The sequence below is a fragment of the Ahaetulla prasina genome, chromosome 1, assembly GCF_028640845.1.
Source record: "Ahaetulla prasina isolate Xishuangbanna chromosome 1, ASM2864084v1, whole genome shotgun sequence".
Taxonomy (NCBI): domain Eukaryota; kingdom Metazoa; phylum Chordata; class Lepidosauria; order Squamata; family Colubridae; genus Ahaetulla; species Ahaetulla prasina.
The window spans coordinates 374,610,473-374,630,536 of NC_080539.1; the positions used below are offsets into that span (position 1 = coordinate 374,610,473).

The 20,064-nt window shown below is 42.0% G+C and overlaps 2 protein-coding genes across 2 annotated transcripts in view; both read right to left on the reverse strand.

Moving 5' to 3' along the window:
• Nucleotides 1–1,150: 1,150 nt before the first annotated feature.
• Nucleotides 1,151–17,450, reverse strand: LOC131188284 (vomeronasal type-2 receptor 26-like). The gene is made up of 6 exons (XM_058163459.1): nucleotides 17,446–17,450; nucleotides 14,506–14,797; nucleotides 12,306–12,383; nucleotides 6,934–7,152; nucleotides 3,377–3,506; nucleotides 1,151–2,055 (listed from the first exon to the last, which is right to left on the reverse strand). The coding sequence occupies exons 1-6, from the start codon at nucleotides 17,448–17,450 to the stop codon at nucleotides 1,151–1,153; spliced, it is 1,629 nt and encodes a 542-aa protein (XP_058019442.1).
• LOC131188403 (ceramide synthase 4-like) overlaps nucleotides 16,738–20,064 on the reverse strand; it is a 61,339-nt gene continuing 58,012 nt past the window's right edge. The window contains exon 11 of the mRNA XM_058163656.1: nucleotides 16,738–18,321. Within this exon, the coding sequence (XP_058019639.1) occupies nucleotides 18,208–18,321 (114 nt within the window). The 3' untranslated portion in view covers nucleotides 16,738–18,207. The remainder of the gene's footprint in view (nucleotides 18,322–20,064) is intronic.

The following is a 20,064-nucleotide window of genomic DNA, read 5'->3' on the forward strand; positions in this document are numbered from 1 at the left end:
TTCCTGCTATTCATTTGCAAAAGTGCTCTCTTGATGACACAGTAAAGTGACCAGATTTCAGCGATGGCAAAGCGGGACACCATTGACGGGGGGAGGAAGGGCTCACCACCTGGCTGAAGGAGGAGGAGCGGCTGCTGCACTGCTTCTCGCCTCTTCCAGGCAGCCTCGGCTCTCCTCTCGGCTCCTCTCGGCTCTTCCAGACAGCCTCCGGCGGGCGAAATCAAGCAGCGTCTCTCCTCCCACCTTCAGACGCAGACTCCATTCACTCCCATTCTGAAAATGGGAGGCGGCAACGCAAGAGGAGGAGGAGGCGGCGAGCGGAGGAGAGACGCTGCTTGATGTCTGTAACACCCACTACCCCGCCTCCACTTCCTCCTCTTCCTCTTGCGTTGCCGCCTCCCATTTTCAGAATGGGAGTGAATGGAGTCTGTGTCTGAAGGTGGGATTTTTTTAAAAAAAATTGGGACTTTTTTGAAATGCCACGGGACGCGGGACAAATTATTAAAAAGCAGGACTGTCCCGCCAAAAGTGGGACGTCTGGTCACCTTATGATACAGGGATGGTGGCGGTTGGGCTGGGGATTGACAATGCTGTTTTTCTACTAGGCCTTCTGGCCCAGCTTGTCCCCCACTGACCTCCAAGCTGCTCCATTTTTTTTTTTTTTGCTATCTGCAAGAGAGAAACGGAGGCATTGTCTCATTTCTGTTCTGCTTGATAGGAGTCCATTGGATGGTGAAAACCTCTGGAGAACCTGGAACTGAGGGAGTCCATTTGATGGAAAGGAAGATAGTATCATCAGCATACCAATTGTGCATTACTCCAGACTGGTGGCTCTGCTAAAAGTCAGTTGTGCCTTGGCAGTTACTCATTGGACTACTGCAATGTTCTCCCCTTGGGGCTACCCTTGAAGACCCCTTAAAAGCTACAGCTGATCCAAAATGAAGTGATGCTCACAATAGTGTGCATTACTAAGTTCACCCATGTTATACTTTTATTGCGTGAGCTATACCAGCTCCCAGGTTCCTGCCAGGTATAATTCAATGTGCTGCTTATCATCTTAAAACCACTACATGTCACACAACTGGGTGATTTGTAAGTGTCTCCTTACCTCCTCAAAGACAAATCTAAATGAGGCCAGTCCCTACATTAGTTAGAGATTCTTGGTTTTTATTATGTTTTCTCTACAGTTCAGATTGGGTCTCAGTAGGAAAATGTAGCATTTGGGGAAAAAGATACAAGCCAAGAGAGCAGCTCCAGAGGCCAAAATGGAGAAGATCTCCACAGCCACCATGGACTTCCCTTTGGTGCTCAGGTAGGTAGGGAGAAAGGAGATCCAAACACTGCAAAAGACCAGCATGCTGAAAGTAATGAACTTGGCTTCGTTAAAACTGTCAGGCAATTTCCTAGCCAAAAATGCCACTGTGAAACTGATGAGGGCCAAAAGACCTAGGTAGGAGAGGACGGTGTAAAACATTAAAGTTGAACCTTCATTACATTCCAAAATGGTCTCTCCTACCAAAGAGTGGAAATTGAAGTTGGGAAATGGTGGGGAGGTTACCAGCCAGGTGGCACAAAGAACTGCTTGGACCAGGGGACAGGCTAAGACAACCGAGTTGGTCAGTGGTTTCCCTAAGAGTTTCCTTGTCTTGTTCCCTGGCTTGGAGGCCATGAAGGCCAGAACCACCATGACAGTCTTTGCCAAGACAGAGGAAACTGCCAGGGAAAAGAGAATGGCAAAGGCAGATTGTTGGAAGAGACAGGTGAGCTTTCCTGGTTGACCAATGAAGAGGAAGGAGCAGAGGAAGCAGAGCAGGAGGGAGACCAGCAGGATGTAGGTGAGTTCTCTGTTGTTGGCCTTCACAATCGGTGTGTCATGATGTTTATAGAAAATCAGCAGGACTGCAGTTGTGATCACAGAGAGAAAAAGAGTGACAGAAATTAAAGTATATCCCAGGGTGTCTTGATAGGCCAGGAAGTGGATCTTCTTGTCAATGCATTGGTTCTTGTCCTTGTTGGGATATTGGTCTTCTGGGCAGGAATCACAGAGAGCTGCATCTGAAATCAAGAAACTTTGTCTAAGGATTTCAGGGGCATCTGCCATGAGCATTATCCTTCCCACATTCCTTCCCATGATATGGCTTTCTTCTTTCTGTTGTGGCCACAAAAGGAAGGACCCACTGTACAATTTATGGGGCATAAAAAAGGGGCTAATCCTCCTTTGTTTGTGATGATCCTTGGGATAGGTTAGTTAGAGACAAGGATTTGTTCAGCTCCAACTTTGTGGTCAGTTTGGTGTGAGGGGCGGGGAGTCCCTCTGCAATCGTTAGGAATTTCCATGATTACCGTGGCTTTTAATCTGAGACCGCCAACTGTTCACCCCTCACCCACTTTATACTGGAACTCCCAGAACATTGATCGATCTCTTAGGGAGGAATGCTGCTGTTTCCTGTACAATATCTATTCATTATCACAGCCTTGAACTCTCTGCTTTGTACTTCAAATCTGGTCAGAGGTTTCTTGATGGGATAGATTCACCAACATAAGTAGACATATAGATTGAGGGGAGGGGTCATTGATGCTCTGTGAGTTGGTTTTTTTTTTACAGATGTTTCATTACCCAAACTTTCAATGATAGAAGGGAGTGGATAGAAGGGAGGAGGAGGAGGAGGAGGAGGAGGAGGAGGACTGTGTAGTCCTTGGTGCTCTCTGAGCTTGGTTGCTTTCTTGGAGATGTTTCATTACCCAAACTAGATAACATTATCAGTGATAGGAGGGAGTGGAGGAGGAGGAGGAGGAGGAGGAGGAGGAGAAGGAGGAGGAGGAGGAGAAGGAGGAGGACTGTGTAGTCCTTGGCGCTCTCTGAGCTTGGTTGTTTTCTTGCAGATGTTACCTAGTTTGGAGAATGGATGTCTGCAAGAAAATAACCAACTCAGAGAGCTCAAGAGACCCCCTCATTTCAACCCTGAGCTACAAATATTCTCATTTATTGATAGATATAGATTCTCTGATAGTTCTATTTCCTTGAAGATTGATAGTGCTGACAGAAGAAGCACAGCCTAAAATAGTAAAAATTAAAACTTGAACCACACACCTCACCCCTTCAGGAAAAGTTTGGAAGTTGGTTTTCCCAACTAGATGTCACAATAGGAGTAAAAATGCAGATTGGGGGTTCATAAATTCTACCCTGAAACTCTCCTGCCTGAAATCAGGAAAGGTGGCCTCTAGGACCATGGCAGTTTAGATCCATGAAGGGTTCTGTTTAAAAGTATGAATGCATGTCAATCTTATCAAAAATGATAACAATAACAAGCATATATTTTAATCTACTGAATGTCTTTCTGGATCATGGAAGGTCCACATCTGAAATCTGCCCTACCTGTCTGGTTAGAAATGGTCCCTTCTGGACATGCATCACACTGGTAGCAGCAAACTTGCTCTCCCTCTGGAACTCTTCTCCGCTCTCCTGCCTGGCATCTCTTCATGCTACACCTGGCGAAGGGCACTTTCTGAAAGAGAAAAGAGAAATTACTGAGATGACCTAAGCAATGAACATGCTTCATTAATTAATTTTCAAATTGAGGCGTCCTTGGTGCTCTCGGAGCTTGCTTGTTTTCTTGCTGATGTTTCATGATCCAAATTAGGTAACATCATCAGTACTAGATGTTCCTACTTTGGGTCATGAAACATCAGCAAGAAAACTAGCAAGCTCCAAGAGGACCAAGGACCTCATGTGTGCTACAAACATACTCCTCTATGCGTTTCCAAATTCGTATTTCCATTCCATATTCTTATGTCTATGTTCTTCAAATGAAATGGTTCAACTCTGTCTACCAGAAACCAGGAGCAGCTCCTGTTGATTAAGGCCAGGGGCACTCCTGACCCACCAGTAGATGCTGGAGATTGGAAGTGGGACCCACAAAAGAAATCTTGTGGCACTGAGCTACAGCATTTCTAAAACAAAGAATCATGAGAATCCAATTGAATGGGAATGGTCTTGGGAACTCATTGTTGCATTTTGAATCTAGAATAACAAAGTTGGAAGGGACCTCGGAGGTCTTCTAATCTAACCTCCTGTTAAGGCCGGATACCCTATACCATTTGAGACAAATGGTTGTCCAATCTCTTCTGAAAAACTTCCAGTGTTGGAGAATTCACAACTTATGGAGGCAAGGGATTCCACTGATTAATTGTTCTAATTGTCAGGAAATTTCTCCTTAGTTCTAAGTTGCTTCTCTCCTTGATCAGTTCCCATCCATTGCTTCTTGTCCTGCCTTCAGGTGCTTTGGAGAATAGCTTAACCCCCCTCTTCTTTGTGGCAACCCATCTTTTAACTGTGTCCTAGGTTACAAGCAGACATTCTTCCAAATCTCAACCATTTGTGGCTTGACACAAATCCGACCTCAAGTGTGTTACATGCAAAGCAGGATATTCACCACATCACTGCCATATTTTCTGTCTCAATAGACTATTTTGCAAATTAATTTAGTTTACTTTATTGTCATTGCAATGAAATTAAGTGTCATATATAAGAAAACTATAAAAATAAAACAAAAACACACATCCTTTACATTCCATACAATTGAATTGAAAACCCCTGATACTGCATTAATATTGCACTATACCGTAGAATTCAATATTTTTTTAATTTGTTTTTAATTTGCATTTATATCCCGCCCTTCTCCGAAGACTCATGGTGGCTTACACTGTGTCAAGCAATAGTCTTCATCCATTTGTATATTATATACAAAGTCAACTTTTATTGCCCCCAACAATCTGGGTCCTCATTTTACCTCCCTTATAAAGGATGGAAGGCTGAGTCAACCTTGGGCCTGGTGGGACTCGAACCTGAAGTAATTGCAAGCAGCTGCTGTTAATAACAGACTGTCTTACCAGTCTGAGCCACCAGAGCCAATATTGTTACTACTCTAGGACAGAAGCTGTTTTTCAGCCTATTTATCTTTGTTTTTATTATCCTGTACCGTCTGCCAGACGGTAATAGTTAAAAAAAAAAGGGTGCCTAGGATGAGATGGATCCTTAAGAATGTTTTGAACTTTCTTAAGGCAGCGGGAGCTATCAAGCTCTTCCAAAGAGGGGAGAGGGCAACCAATGATCCTCTGAGCAATGATGTTGACCCTCTGGAGCGCTGTCCCACCTGCCTCTGTGCAATTGGCAAACCAGACACAGGTGCAGTAAGTTAAAAGGGCCGTGGGTGGCTCAGGCTGTAAGATAGCCTGTTATTAAAAAACACAGCTACTTGCAATTACTGCAGGTTCTAGTCCCACCAGGCCCAAGGTTGACTCAGCCTTCCATCCTTTACAAGGTAGGTAAAATGAGGACCCAGATTGTTGGGGGCAATATAGTGGACTTTGTATATAATATACAAATGGATGAAGACTATTGCTTGACATAGTGTAAGCCGCCCTGAGTCTTCAGAGAAGGGCGGGATATAAATGCAAATAAAAAAAAAACATTTTTCAAAAAACAAAAAGAATCTTTAAACAATAGTTTCTTTCCAACAATTTCACAACGGTTAATAATTTCTTACTTGTCCATTTTTTCTCCCTTGTCTTCTTTATACATATAGGTAATATTAATTTATTTACATATATACATATAAATAACAGTGTACCCAATTTCATTTCTCTAAACCACATTTTTTTCTGTTTCCTCTTATTTGTTGTTAAATTTCTACTCCTATACCTTCTTTATTTGATCTTTCCTTGCCTTTTATCTCTCTCCTCTGGCCATTGATACCATTTCTCCCACACTATATAATATTATATATTATATAATATAATTATATATATTATTATATAATAATATTATATAATACAGGCTAATGCAGCCTATTATTAACAGCAGCTGCTTGCAATTACTGCAGGTTCAAGTCCCACCAGGCCCAAGGTTGACTCAGCCTTCCATCCTTTATAAGGTAGGTAAAATGAGGACCCAGATTGTTGGGGGCAATAAGTTGACTTTGTATATAATATACAAATGGATGAAGACTATTGCTTGACATAGTGTAAGCCGCCCTGAGTCTTCGGAGAAGGGCGGGATATAAATGCAAATATATATATATATATATTCTGTTTACTCTTTTTCTTGTATCTCCTTTGTAAATTTATCCATGTCTGCACATTACAAGACTTTTCTAATAAAATTATCTTTGGTCGGTATGTTATTGTTTTTCCAATTCCGTGTGTATATTATTCTTGCTGGTGTGATAATACAGACGGTTAAATTTTTTTTTTTTTCATAAGACCCTGGGAGTATTCCTAATAAAAATGTTTCCGGTTTCATCTCAATATGATCCATTCCTTCTATAGTCCACTGTAAGCTCCTTAGTCTTATTGGTGTTAAGGACCAAGTTATTATTTATTATTTTATTTTATTTTATTATTTAGATTTTTATACCGCCCTTCTCCCGAAGGACTCAGGGCGGTGTAAAGCCAGATTAAAATAATTCAATATACAAAATTAAAACAACAGTTAAAATACATATTCTATAAGTGGCCGAGAATTAAAACCGTCGAATTGACCCATACTAAAATACCCCCATTAAAATTATTAAAAATTCAAAAATTTAAAAATTTAAAAATCAAGCCAGTCCCGCTTGGATAAACAGATACGTTTTCAGTTCACGGTGAAAGGTCCGAAGGGCAGGTAATTGGCGCAAACTGGGGGGAAGTTCATTCCAGAGGGTAGGTGCTCCAACAGAGAAGGCCCTTCCCCTGGGGGCCGCCAGCCGACATTGCTTGGCGGACAGCACCCTGAGAAGACCCTCTCTGTGTGACCGTACGGGTCGGTGGGAGGCATAAGATAACAGCAGGCGGTCCCGGTCTCCACACCACCAAAGAAAGTTAGAAGGATGTTCTGCAACCTTGGGAGAGAATGAATCTTTCCTCAACTTACAACATTTCCTTCCTGCTCACCTTTGTGGCCCAGACAATTGCGTCAGAGTTTAGAGTGAAATCCTTGCCTGGGGGAGCCCTAGCATCTATTTCCCCAATTTTGATGGGCACAAAAGATTTATTCAGGAGGAAAACCCAGTTGAGAAGATCAAAATGAGCAGAACCCAGTCGATTTTCTGAGAAGGAGATTTCATCTCCAGCGCTGTTGTTAAACTGAACGGTCCTCAGATAGTAAAGAATCTGAAAGAAAAGAAATCTTTCAGGAATTGGAAAAATTGGCTGAAGGCTACACACTTTATAATGCCTTGGTAAGGCCACACTTGGAATATTGCATCCAGTTTTGGTCACCACGATGCAAAAAAGATGTTGAGACTCTAGAAAGAGTGCAGAGAAGAGCAACAAAGATGATTAGGGGACTGGAGGATAAAACATATGAAGAACGGTTGCAGGAACTGGGTATGTCTAGTTTGATGAAAAGAAGGACTAGGGGAGACATGATAGCTGTGTTCCAATATCTCAGGGGTTGCCACAAAGAAGAGGGAGTCGGGCTGTTCTCCAAAGCACCTGAGGGTAGAACAAGAAGCAATGGGTGGAAACTGATCAAAGAAAGAAGCAACTTAGAACTAAGGAGAAATTTCCTGACAGTTAGAACAATTAATAAGTGGAACGACTTGCCTGCAGAAGTTGTGAATGCTCCAACACTGGAAATTTTTAAGAAAATGTTGGATAACCATCTGACTGAGATGGTGTAGGGTTTCCTGCCTGGGCAGGGGGTTGGACTAGAAGGCCTCCAAGGTCCCTTCCAACTCTGATGTTATGTTATGTTATGTTATATGAAGTATCAGGGCTTCTATTGTTCTTTGTTGGCCATCAGCTTAGGACACGGGGGTATGTCTGAGAAACTAGAGGAATTCCAGGAGTTCTGATCAATGAGGAGTAATATCAAAAATTTTACTCTTTCTCTATGAAAGAGGAGGTATTATCATTGGAGCCTTTTATCATGGCTTCTTCAACTCTAGTTTTACCAGAATGATCCCTCATACAAAGTTTTTAATGCCACACTCCAAATTTCATTGCATGATTTTGTTTCTGTGATACTTGGTTACATGCATTTTAAAATAGATCATAGAATAACAGAGTTGGAAGGGATCTTGTAGATAATTTAGTCCAACCCCCCCACCCCACCCAAGCAGGAGGCCCTAAACCATTTCTGACAGATGGCGGTCCGGTCTCTTCTTGAAAGCCTTCAGCGATGAAGCTCTCACAACTTCTGAAGGCAACTTCTGTTCCATTGGTTGATTGTTCTCACTGTCAGAACATTTATCCTTATCTCCAAGTTGAATCTTTCTTTGATCAGTTTCCATCCATTACTCTTTTTCTGGCTTTCTGGTGCTTTGGAAAATAGGTTGACCCCCCTCCTGTCTGTGGCAGCCCCACAAATATTGGAAGACTGCTATCATGTCTACCCTAGTCCTTCTCTTCACTAGACTAGCCATGCCAGGTTCCTGCAATTGTTCATTGTATGTTTTAGTCTCCAGTCTCCTAATCATCTTGTTTGCTCTTCTCTGCTATCTTTCTAGAGTCTCAACACCCTTTTTATAGTGTGGTGACCAAAACTGGATGGAATTTTCTAAGTGTGGTCTTTCTAAGGCTTTATAGAGTGGTATTAGTACCTCATTTGATCTTGATTCAATCCCTCTCTTTTTGCAACTTAGGAGAGTATTGGCTTATTGGGCTGCCGCCACACACTCTTGGTTCATATTTAATTGGTTGTCCACTAAGACTCTAAGATCCCTCTCACAGTTACTGCCATTAAGACTGGTTTCTCCCAATCTTTAAGTGTACTTTTGGTTTTTCTTGCCTAAGTGTAAGACTTTACTTTTCTCTACATTGAATTTCATTTTGTTAGATAGGGCCCAGGGTTCAAGTCTGTCTGGATCTTGAGCCTATCTTCTAGGATGTTGGCTATTCCTGCCAGCCCACATCTTATAAATAATAATGATAATGATAATAATAATAACAACAACAACAACAAGAAGAGTTGGAAGGGACCTTGGAGGCCTTCTACTCCAACCTTAATCCCTCCAAGATGGAGTGGCTGTGGATGCCGGCACCCCGATTCAGTCAGCCGCAGCCGCGGCTGACTGTTGGAGGCGAGTTACTGGCCCCAAAGGATAGGGTGCGCAACTTAGGTGTCCTTCTGGATGATCGGCTGTCGTTTGAAGATCATTTGACAGCCGTCTCCAGGAGGGCCTTCCACCAGGTTCGCCTGGTTCGGCAGTTGTGCCCCTTTCTTGATCGGGATGCCTTGTGCACAGTCACTCATGCGCTCGTTACCTCTCGCTTGGATTATTGTAATGCTCTCTACATGGGGCTCCCCTTGAAGTGCACTCGGAGGCTTCAGCTAGTCCAGAATGCAGCTGCGCGGGTGATAGAGGGAGCTACGCGTAGCTCCCACGTAACACCGCTCCTGCGCAGACTGCACTGGCTACCTGTGGCCTTTCGAGTGCACTTTAAGGTGTTGGTTATGACTTTTAAAGCACTCCATGGCTTAGGGCCTGGGTACTTACGGGACCGCCTGCTGTTACCACATGCCTCCCACCGACCCGTACGCTCTCACAGAGAGGGACTTCTCAGGGTGCCGTCCGCCAAACAATGTCGGCTGGCGGCCCCCAGGGGAAGGGCCTTCTCTGTGGGGGCTCCCACACTCTGGAACGAGCTTCCCCCGGGTTTACGCCAAATACCTGACCTTCGGACTTTCCGTTGCGAACTGAAGACACATCTTTTCATTCGCGCGGGGCTGGCTTGAATTGAATTTTATTAATTTTAAATTTTAAATTTTTATTAATTAATTTTAAATGGGGTTTTTTAGTCTAGTATATTTTAACCTATCAGGCTAATTTTAAAATAAGTTTTTTAATCTGCTTTTTAAATTGTATATTGTATTATCTGTTTTATTTTTGCCTGTACACCGCCCTGAGTCCTTCGGGAGAAGGGCGGTATAAAAATCAAATAAATAAATAAATAAATAAATAAACCTCCTACCCAAGCAGAAAACCCTACACCATTTCAGACAAATGGTTATCCAACGTTTTCTTAAATTTTTCCAGTGTTGGAGCATTCACAACTTCTGCAGGCAAGTTGTTCCACTGATTAATTGTTCTAACTGTCAGGAAATTTCTCCTTAGTTCTAAGTTGCTTCTCTCCTTGATTAGTTTCCACCCATTGCTTCTTGTTCTACCCTCAAGTGCTTTGGAGAATAGCTTGATTCCCTCCTCTTTGTGGCAACCCCTGAGATATTGGAACACAGCTATCATGTCTCCCTAGTCCTTCTTTTCATTAAACTAGACATACTCAGTTACTGCAACCGTTCTTCATCTGTTTTAGCCTCCAGCCCGCTAATCATCTTTGTTGCTCTTCTCTGCACTCTTTCTAGAGTCTCAACATCTTGACAGATGTTGATTCCTAAATGACAGATGTCTTTTAGGGATGATTAAATAATTTCTGTCACAACCATGTGAAACCCCACTAACTTTCTCTAATTCATAGTCAAAGACAGCAGAATGCAGGAACCAGGTCTAACCAGGTGAGGCCACATGGAAGGAAGAACCTTTCCTCGTTTGTCACTTCACTGTCCAGACTGATTCCACCTTTATCCTTTAATGCAAAAAAACCTCTGATTAATTTCAAACCAGGAGCCCATTTGGAACATTTTGAATCCTATCGTGTGGTTGACAGGTGCTGCTTTCACACAAGCTGAACAGTATAGCAAATGGCAGACTAAACAAATAGAGTGAGGTCACCCAGGATGATGAGCCATAGAAACATTAAGCAAAGTTAAAATGAATAGAGTCGAGTGTGTTCTAACAGGTGGGATTCAGGCTAGGTACTGAGGGAAACAGGTAGTTCTTCAAATATACCTACTAGGACCTTAGCTCACCTCTTGAACCGTCTCGTACAGATATTGTCATTTTGCTCTGGAATGACAAATCCTCTCTGATGTCAAAAACTTGGCAACTCCAAATCTCAACTAGCAAATGCTCTGTCTTACACATTGGAAAAAAGAATCTAAACATTAAATTCAAGCTCGATGGACATTACCTTACAGATGACTCCCACCCTGTTAAAGACCTGGGAGTTTTCATATCAAATGACCTAAGTGCCAAAGCCCACTGCAACTATATCGCAAAAAAGGCTTTAAGAGTTGTAAACCTAATCTTGGTAACTTCTTCTCCAGAAACACTACACTACTAACCAGAGCATATAAAACATTTGCTAGACTAGTTCTTGAATACAGCTCGACTGTCTGGAACCCATACCTCATTTCAGACATCAGTACGACTGAATGTGTCCAGAAATACTTTACAAGAAGAGTTCTCCACTCCTCTGAATACAAAAAAATACCTTATGCCACCAGACTTGAAATCCTGGGTTTAGAAAACTTAGAACTCCACCGCATTTGACATGACCTGAGTTTAACTCATAGAATCATCTATTGCAATGTCCTTCCTGTCGAAGATTACTTCAGCTTCAATTGCAACAATACACAAGCAAACAATAGATTTAAGCTTAATGTTAACCGCTCCAATCTTGATTGCAGAAAATATGACTTCAGTAACAGAATCATTAATACTTGGAACACACTACCTGACTCCGTGGTCTTTTCCCAAAATCCCCAAAGCTTTAACGAAAAACTGTCTACTATTGACCTCACCCCATTCCTAAGAGGTCTGTAAGGGGCGTGCATAAGAGCACAAGCGTGCCTACCATTCCTGTCCTATTGTTTCCCTCCATTATATCCAATTAATATAGTTATTATATACTTATGCTTATATATATATATATATGCTTATATATTGTATAGTTATTTCATGCTTATGCTTATATATACTGTTGTGACAAAATAAATAAATAAATAAAAAATGTCCACTTTTCAGAGTTTTATAGGAAAATCTTTCCTCTATAGATCTTATGGTTCGGTTTACTTTTCTTTTCTTTTCTCCCGTCTGCCCCTTTTCAACAAAACCATACACTTAATTCAAATTATAGTTCGTAAATAATTTCTGTTTTAATCTGTACTGAGATATGGACATTGACTCAGCAATTGAAGAAATGCATATGGGAAGCTTCCTGTCTAAAGATCTGTGGACTGGATAAAAAAGTCACAGAAATTACCTGCCATGACCGGATTTTTGAGATTCTCTTTCCAAGCCTCATCAGGGCTGGTTGTGATCCTGAACCATACGTTGCATGTAATGCATGTGCCAGAGCATAAATTGCATTGTAAATATTGTAACTTTCCCCTGTCATGCCTGTTTCAAACACATACATCGGCAGATTCTGCAAATTCTCCTTTCCAGTACATGTTTTTTGCCGGGCTGGAGAAATTTCACCTGGTTTGTAGATCTTGCATTCAAAGACCTTTTCCCACCATTGAGGGAGAAAGACGTCCCCTTGTGGGTTGAAAGGGTCTAAAGAAAGGAGGAAATGGGTGAATTCAGAGACATCCCCGGAGTGGTCCCTAAAATGCAAAGCCCCATGGAAGGGATTTAGACCTTTCAATACGTCTTGCGATCCCATCATGGTAACTTTCCAATGGGAAGTTAAGATCCAAACTTTGCAAAATGTTGCCTTTGTCCACTGTTCGTGAACATTCATCACTGCCAGTATATTTGTAATGCTACTGGAGTCTCCAAAGAGAACAATCACTTCAGCTTTAGACCACGTCTTGAAAGTATGAAGAAATTTCAACTTTGTAGAAGCAAGAAAATCCAATTTCAACATTTCAGTAAAGGCCAGGCAGATCTCTTTCTCCTGGAGCATTGGCGTCAGAGTTGAGATGAAACGTTCTCCTCTCTCATCTTTTGGGGCCAGAAGTCCAACCCAGTTCCACTGGAAATACAGGAGCAGCTGGACTAAACCCACATACTGAGGATATTCCTTGGGATTAATCCGGAAGAAGGAAGGATAAACTCTTCTCTCTCCCTGAGAGAACTCAAAGCCAACACCAAGCTGGAGAAAGTGAAAATCTTCTTTCAAAATCAAAGTAAAGACTTATGGCGACTTTAGGAGTCACCAGTGTGTGGCTTTTGCTCCACCAGTCAGGCTGACTCGCTTTGAGTGGCAAGTTTAAGCTTCTTCCCTTCTTAAGAAGATCCAGTGTTTCAGGGATGGGATTCAGCCGGTTGTATCCCATTCGGGCGAACCGGTAGTGACCGCCTTCCCACCTGCCCAGAAATAATGCGCAAGCACTGCGAATGCACAGAAGGCCTTGTGCATGCACAGAGATGGTAAGTGCTCACATTTCTGAACCAGTAGCAAAGGTCAGTGAATCCTATCTCTGCACCAGTTACACATTTTGACTGATTGTGATATGTCAGAAGACAAGAGAAGAAACCATCAACCTGATATAGAGAGTGAATGGCACTAAAAGGATGTTTACCCTTTCGTGAAGCATAAACTAAGAGTCGCAAGCTCATGTTGTGCCCCACAAAATAACTGATTGTCAGCAGCTGCGTCTTGAGGCGTTGCCTGGGGAGGGGGGAAGGTGTGGGAGAAAGAGGCCTCATCATCTCCTCCACCTGGCCTGCCTCTGGGACCTGGACCGGAGCCAGAGAGGAAGGTCCTGCAGAGGGAAGCCCTGTCGGCTCTTCCCCCTCACTCTCTGACTCACTCTCTGCCAGGAGGCCAGGCTCGGGGGCTGAAGACACAACAGTGTCCCCCAAAATAACTTTAGTTTTATCCTTACTTCTGTGTGTGCTCCTGATCTTTGTCTATTCCATAACCTCTCACAATACTAGACAACACAGTATCAACAGTAAAAACCTTCAAATTTCTAGGTTCTATCATATCGCAAGATCTCAAATGGACAGCTAACATCAAAAACATCATCAAAAAAGGACAACAAAGAATGTTCTTTCTGCGCCAACTCAGTAAGCTCAAACTGCCCAAGGAGCTGCTGATCCAATTCTACAGAGGAATTATTGAGTCTGTCATTTGCACCTCTATAACTGTCTGGTTCGGTTCTGCAACCCAACAAGAAAAACACAGACTTCAGAGGATAATTAGAACTGCAGAAAAAATAATTGCTACCAACCTGCCTTCCATTGAGGACCTGTATACTGCACGAATCAAGAAGAGGGCCGTGAAAATATTTGCAGATCGCTCGCATCCTGGACATAAACTGTTTCAACTCCTACCCTCAAAACGACGCTATAGAGCACTGCACACCAGAACAACTAGACACAAGAACAGTTTTTTCCCGAAGGCCATCACTCTGCTAAACAAATAATTCCATCAACACTGTCAGACTATTTACTAAATCTGCACTACTATTAATCGTCTCATAGTTCCCATCACCAATCTCTTTCCACTTATGACTGTATGACTATAACTTGTTGCTGGCAATCCTTATGATTTATATTGATATATTGACCATCAATTGTGTTGTAAATGTTGTACCTTGATGAACGTATCTTTTCTTTTATGTACACTGAGACCATATGCACCAAGACAAATTCCTTGTGTGTCCAATCACACTTGGCCAATAAAATTCTATTCTATTCTATTCTGTATCTAAAGAGGCCCCCTTACCTGTGGGACCTTGAACATGCTGAAAATGGAGTCCATCTGCCTTGAGGATTGGGAACTGAGACCTCCAATGATGGACAGCAGAGTGTCCTGCTGGTCACATTTGTAACCTGGAACCATCTGGCCTCTTGTGGAGAGCAGAGAGAGGCTGATTAAGGAAATCTCTCTCTCAATCTGGTGATTGTCATGGATGTGGAAGCCAAGGGTGATGTTGGGGAGGAGAACCAGATCCTTGTTGACCTGTGTGACTGTAAAAACCAAGGCCAGGAACTGCTGGTATTTCTTGGGCCTGATTCTATGGTGAGAGAAACATTGAGGAACATTACAGGAAATTTCACATATGCTATTGGAGTTCTTCTTGTCTTTTGTGTTGTTCTTTGGAGAAACTCCCAAGTTTCATTGGGTTTGGATTTTTTTAAAGGATCTTCCTTGATTAAACTGTCCATCTCAATCACAGACCATTTAATACCCCTCTATCATCCATTCCTCCCTTCCTTTTCTCCAGTGATTGTAATATTTCCCATTTTTTCCTCTAGCAGGTTATCAATTTTATTCTCTCTTGGAGAAATTTCTTCGTGACAAGAAACCATTGCTGTGCACAGAACTCCAGTTGGTGTCAGAGTGTAGATTTCCCAGAGGCCATTGTTCATGAGCACTTACTGATTCCAAAATTGAGTCTTCCTTTTGTATTTTTGTATTTATTTTATTTTATTTAGGAAATTTATTTGCCACCCATCTCGTATCCAGCAACTCGTATCTCATACTGGAAAAGCATTGAGCTTGTATTTGACTTGTCCACTGTGACTTTCTATTCAAATTAATATTATAGGCCAATGTCTTAGCTAGACAGGCCCAATTTCTAATGTGTTTTCCCTCCTCACTTTTTATCAGGAGGAATTCCGGAATGTTTAAGAAGTCTATCCTCTTTTATGAGCTTGGTTTCTTTATTGAAAAAATGTGCAAAGATTTGCTCTACGACACTGCAAACTTCATCAGGACCAGTATTTCTAAAAGGAGTCCCTGAATCCCAAAGAAAGAAAGAAAGCATTCATCTACATATTTCGCCTCTGGATGAAACTTACAAAATTGGTAAAAGATGCTGGAAAGGGTCTTTCTGAAAGGTGAGGCTGTTGAAGGTTAAAACAATAGTTGCCAGGGGCAAATTCCCACCAATAATGAGATCACCAGACCTGTAATAGTCCTCCAGAATCTGCAAAGACCTTGTCAACACACATACATTTTGCATCCTCTTAGCAGAAGTTGGAAGCAGGAGCCAGAATAGCAGCAGCAGGAGGGGCAACCCAGTCATTCTTCTCACCTTCCCTCCAAGATCAGAAATCTAGGTTTGTGCAGGAGGTAAATTGCAGGTAGCACTTGAAATCTCATCAGAGCTTTAGCACAACAGAGGCAGGTAGTTCCACCTGGATGGCCTTGTAGCAAATTTATATCAACCATCTTTCCCCTTGTAAGTGCTTCAGCTGTGACTGAAGACAAAGCTAAGGCCAGCTGAGTGTCTTCAAACCCAGGAGTGAGCTCTTTGCAAGACCAGGTGAGGTGATATGTCCTGCCCCATTGGACATGTTTTCTTTACAGCCGATGTTCTCTGGGAAGCTTTTTGTGACTAGAAACCCACAGGGAATGAGAATTGCAGTTCCACTGATAATTGCAAAGAAAAGCAATTGTCCTATCCAATTATTACCAGATCCATTTGCATACCAGAAAGGGAAAAACATGTTTGTGTCTCTTGTTGTAATCCCCAGAGATAGACTTGAGAATGAAGGTGAAGTTGGATATTTTGACTTATATGTAACTGAGCCCCTTGAGACAAATCGGAGTTTCGATAGAGGAATTGTATTTATATACAATTATATAAATATTATATAATTATTATATACAAATAAATACAATACTGCTTGTATTTATTAATTGTTATGTTCAGCAGTAACTTAATACTGTCTATCGTGTATTTGGTTCTCATTGTATGTATCCCTGTTTTCCCCACTTTCACCATATCCTGTTCTTCCAATAAAGCCTTCAGAACTACGCACACGGTCTTCTATTGGAGGATCGGTGGGTCTAATTGCATGTTGAGCTGCATTACAGACTAACGTGAAGTGAGGACAGAACAGGAATTGTAGCTCAGGGTTGAAGTAAGGGGTTCTTGGTGCTCTCTGATGTTGTGTAAGGTCCTGCCTCACCAGCCTTCTCAAGAAAGTAGAACTCTTGAAACAAAAAGCATTTCAAAAGGAATTTTTATTGGAAGACAGTGGTAGCAGAGAGAGTTTAGGCAGGATCTGAATTTCTCGTGCCAAAGCGTTGGGTTGAACCGATTTCTCCAAGGCCTCACCCAATGTCCACTTCAACTTTGAGCCAATCCCAAGATGCGAAGATGTGGTGAGAACTTCAAGCTGAGAAGGTGATAACAGGCAGTTGTCAGGCACCACAATCTCGCTTCTCCAATGTTCACAAAACAGATGGCCCGAGGCACATTCTTCCCCCCACTTCCCATTTCCCCAAAAAGCAAGCGCACACGCACACAGCTACTTTGTAGAAAGTGTGGACTCTTGCATGAGGTTATATGCTATGATTGGTTGCTGTGGGTGTTGTTTGTGATTTACCCCACGACACTCCTGTTTTCCTGACAACAGAATAGGAATAGGAATAGGAATGAGTAGGAGTAGGAGTAGGAGTAGGAGTAGGAGTAGGAATAAGAATAGAATAGAATAGAATAGAATAGAACTTTGTAGGTTATCTAGTCTGTTTTCTTCTCTGTGTTCTATATACTGTTTGATTTACCTCATGATTTTCCTGTGTTCCTGACTAGCTTGTCTGCTCCTGCATGAGGCAATCTACGCTATGATTGGTTGCTGTGGGTGTAAAGGGGGAGTTTCCCTTTGTCCCGCCTTTTTCTTCTGTGTGCGCTGTATGTTGTTTGTGATTTACCTCATGATGCTCCGCTTTCCTGACGATAGAATAGAAATAGAAATAATAGAAATAGAAAGGAATAGGAATAGGAATAGGAATAGGAATAGGAATAGGAATGCGTAGGAGTGGGAGTGGGAATGGGAGTGGGAGTGGAGTAGGAGTAGGAGTAGGAGTAGGAGTAGGAATAAGAATAGAATAGAATAGAATAGAATAGAATAGAATAGAAAGGATCTTTGTAGGTTATCTAGTCTGTTTTCTTCTCTGTGTTCTATATACTGTTTGATTTACCTCATGATTTTCCTGTGTTCCTGACTAGCTTGTCTGCTCCTGCATGAGGCAATCTATGCTATGATTGGTTGCTGCGGGTGTAAAGGGGGAGTTTCCCTTTTTCCCGCCTTTTTCTTCTGTATGCACTATATGTTGTTTGTGATTTACCTCATGATGCTCCGTTTTCCTGACGATAGAATAGAAATAGAAATAATAGAAATAGAAAGGAATAGGAATAGGAATAGGAATAGGAATAGGAATAGGAATAGGAATAGGAATAGAATAACAGAGTTGAAAGGGACCTTGTAGGTCATCTAATCCAACCCCTAGCCCAAGCAGGAGACCCTACACCATTTCTGACAGATGGCCATCCAGTCTCTTCTTGAAAGCTTCCCATGATGAAGCACCCACAACATCTGAAGACAACTTCTGTTCCATTGGTTGATTGTTCTCACTGTCAGAATATTTCTCCTTATTTCTAGGTTGAATCTCTCCTTGATCAGTTTCCATCCATTATTCCTTGTTTGGCCTTCGGGTGCCTTGGAAAATAGCTTCTGCCTTCTGGTCCACTTCATCCACATCCTCTTCCTCGCTGCCCTCTGAGTCGCTCCGCACATCCTTTTCCAGCTACAACAGAGAAAAAGAGACATCACCAATCCTGCTTGGCTGGAGTCCATCAGAGGGAAACAAATCTTTTGTGGAGACACACAACTGGCCTTTTGCATTGGTGACAAAACCCAAGGGCCGTGCTATGGTTTGCATGGTGTACAGCAGTGGTTCTCAACCTTTATAGTGCTGCGACCCCTTTAATACAATTCCCCACGATGTGGCGACCCCTTTAATACAATTCCCCACGATGTGGCGACCCCAACCATAAAATTATTTTCGTTTTGAATTTATCATGCCTGAAGCCGTATTGCCTAGCGATCTGAACTGCTTGCGATTGCCTTGAGGACAGAGGCATTAAAGCGGAGACTCCTCCCCTATTAAGTTTATCACGCCTGAAGCCAGATTAGGCTAGCGATTGGGAGCGGTTGCAGCTGGCTTGAGAGGGAGATATCAGAGCAAAGATTTCTCTCTTTTTTAATTCATCGCGCCTGAAGTCGAATTCGGCGAGCGATTTGAAGAGCCTGCAGCTGGCTTTTTTTTTGTTTTTGTTTACATTTATACCCCGCCCTTCTCCGAAGACTCAGGGCGGCTTACAGTGTATAAGGCAATAGTCTCATTCTATTTGTATATTTTTACAAAGTCAACTTATTGCCCCCCCAACAATCTGGGTCCTCAGATTGTTGGGGGTCAACCATTGTGGCTTGTGGAGTCAACCATTGGAGCGCGATTCTTCGACTCGCAAGTATACTTCCCATATTTTCGATGGTCTTAGGCGACCCCTGGCAAATCGTCATTCGACCCCCAATGGGGTCCCAACCCACAGGTTGAGAACCGCTGGTGTACAGGCAAGGCCATGACTCTTCAAAATGTTTAAGAGGTCATTGTTAATGGCAACTTCATAGAAAGAAAACTTATATTAAAATGTTTTATAGATGGCCAGGTTACCACCGGCTAGGTTAGCTAAAATGTTTAAAAATATGTCTAGCAAATATTGGAAATGGAATCAAAAAAACGGGCACATATTATCATATGTGGTGGACTTGCTGTAAAGCAAAAAAAAAAAAAAAAAGGGAAAAAATACATAAACGACTAGAAAAAATGATTGGAAAGCATGCAGATTTTAAACCTGAACTATTTTTATTAGGTATAATATCAGGTAAAGTTGATAAGAAAACTATGTATTTAATATTACACATCTTGACAGCAGTGAGGATCGTACTTGCGCAATGCTGGAAAAATGAAGAAACACCACGAGATGAAGAAATCATTAAGAAGACACTACAATGTGCAGAAACGGACAAACTGACATTAAAAATAAAACAGGAAGATGATACAGAATATTATCAAATAATGGAATCCATTTTATCAGTGGTTGGAAAAAAAGAGATAGTGATTAAGAACGCCGTATATATTGTTAAGCAAATTAAACACCCAGATAACAAGATGTGTATTAAGCATTAAGAAATGTAATTAATAAAAAAACTAATTAAAAAAATGTTTAAGAGGCATGAGGGTTTGAACCCCCTGCAAGGTTGAGATATCCACCTTACCTTTGATATCTCTTCAAAAACCCAACCCACGGTCATTCTCCTCTACTGAAGCTCTGGTGTTCTCTAGGACCCAGTGTCTGGATTGTATATTTGGGGGGCCCATTTTGTATCATGAAAACAAAGGTGGGTGGCCCTCCATAACAAAATTGCAAGAGGGACCTGCAATTGAGATGGTGCAGCATCAGAGGTGGGTTTCAGCAGGTACTGATCA

Excerpts from the sequence above, each read along its gene's own strand:
- LOC131188284 (XM_058163459.1), bottom strand. Across the intron at positions 7,153-12,305 it reads ATGCAAGATCTACAAACCAG|ATTCTTTACTATCTGAGGAC; the intron begins GTGAAATTTCTC and ends CTTTTCTTTCAG. Across the intron at positions 3,507-6,933 it reads CAATTGTCTGGGCCACAAAG|AAAGTGCCCTTCGCCAGGTG; the intron begins GTGAGCAGGAAG and ends TTTCTCTTTCAG.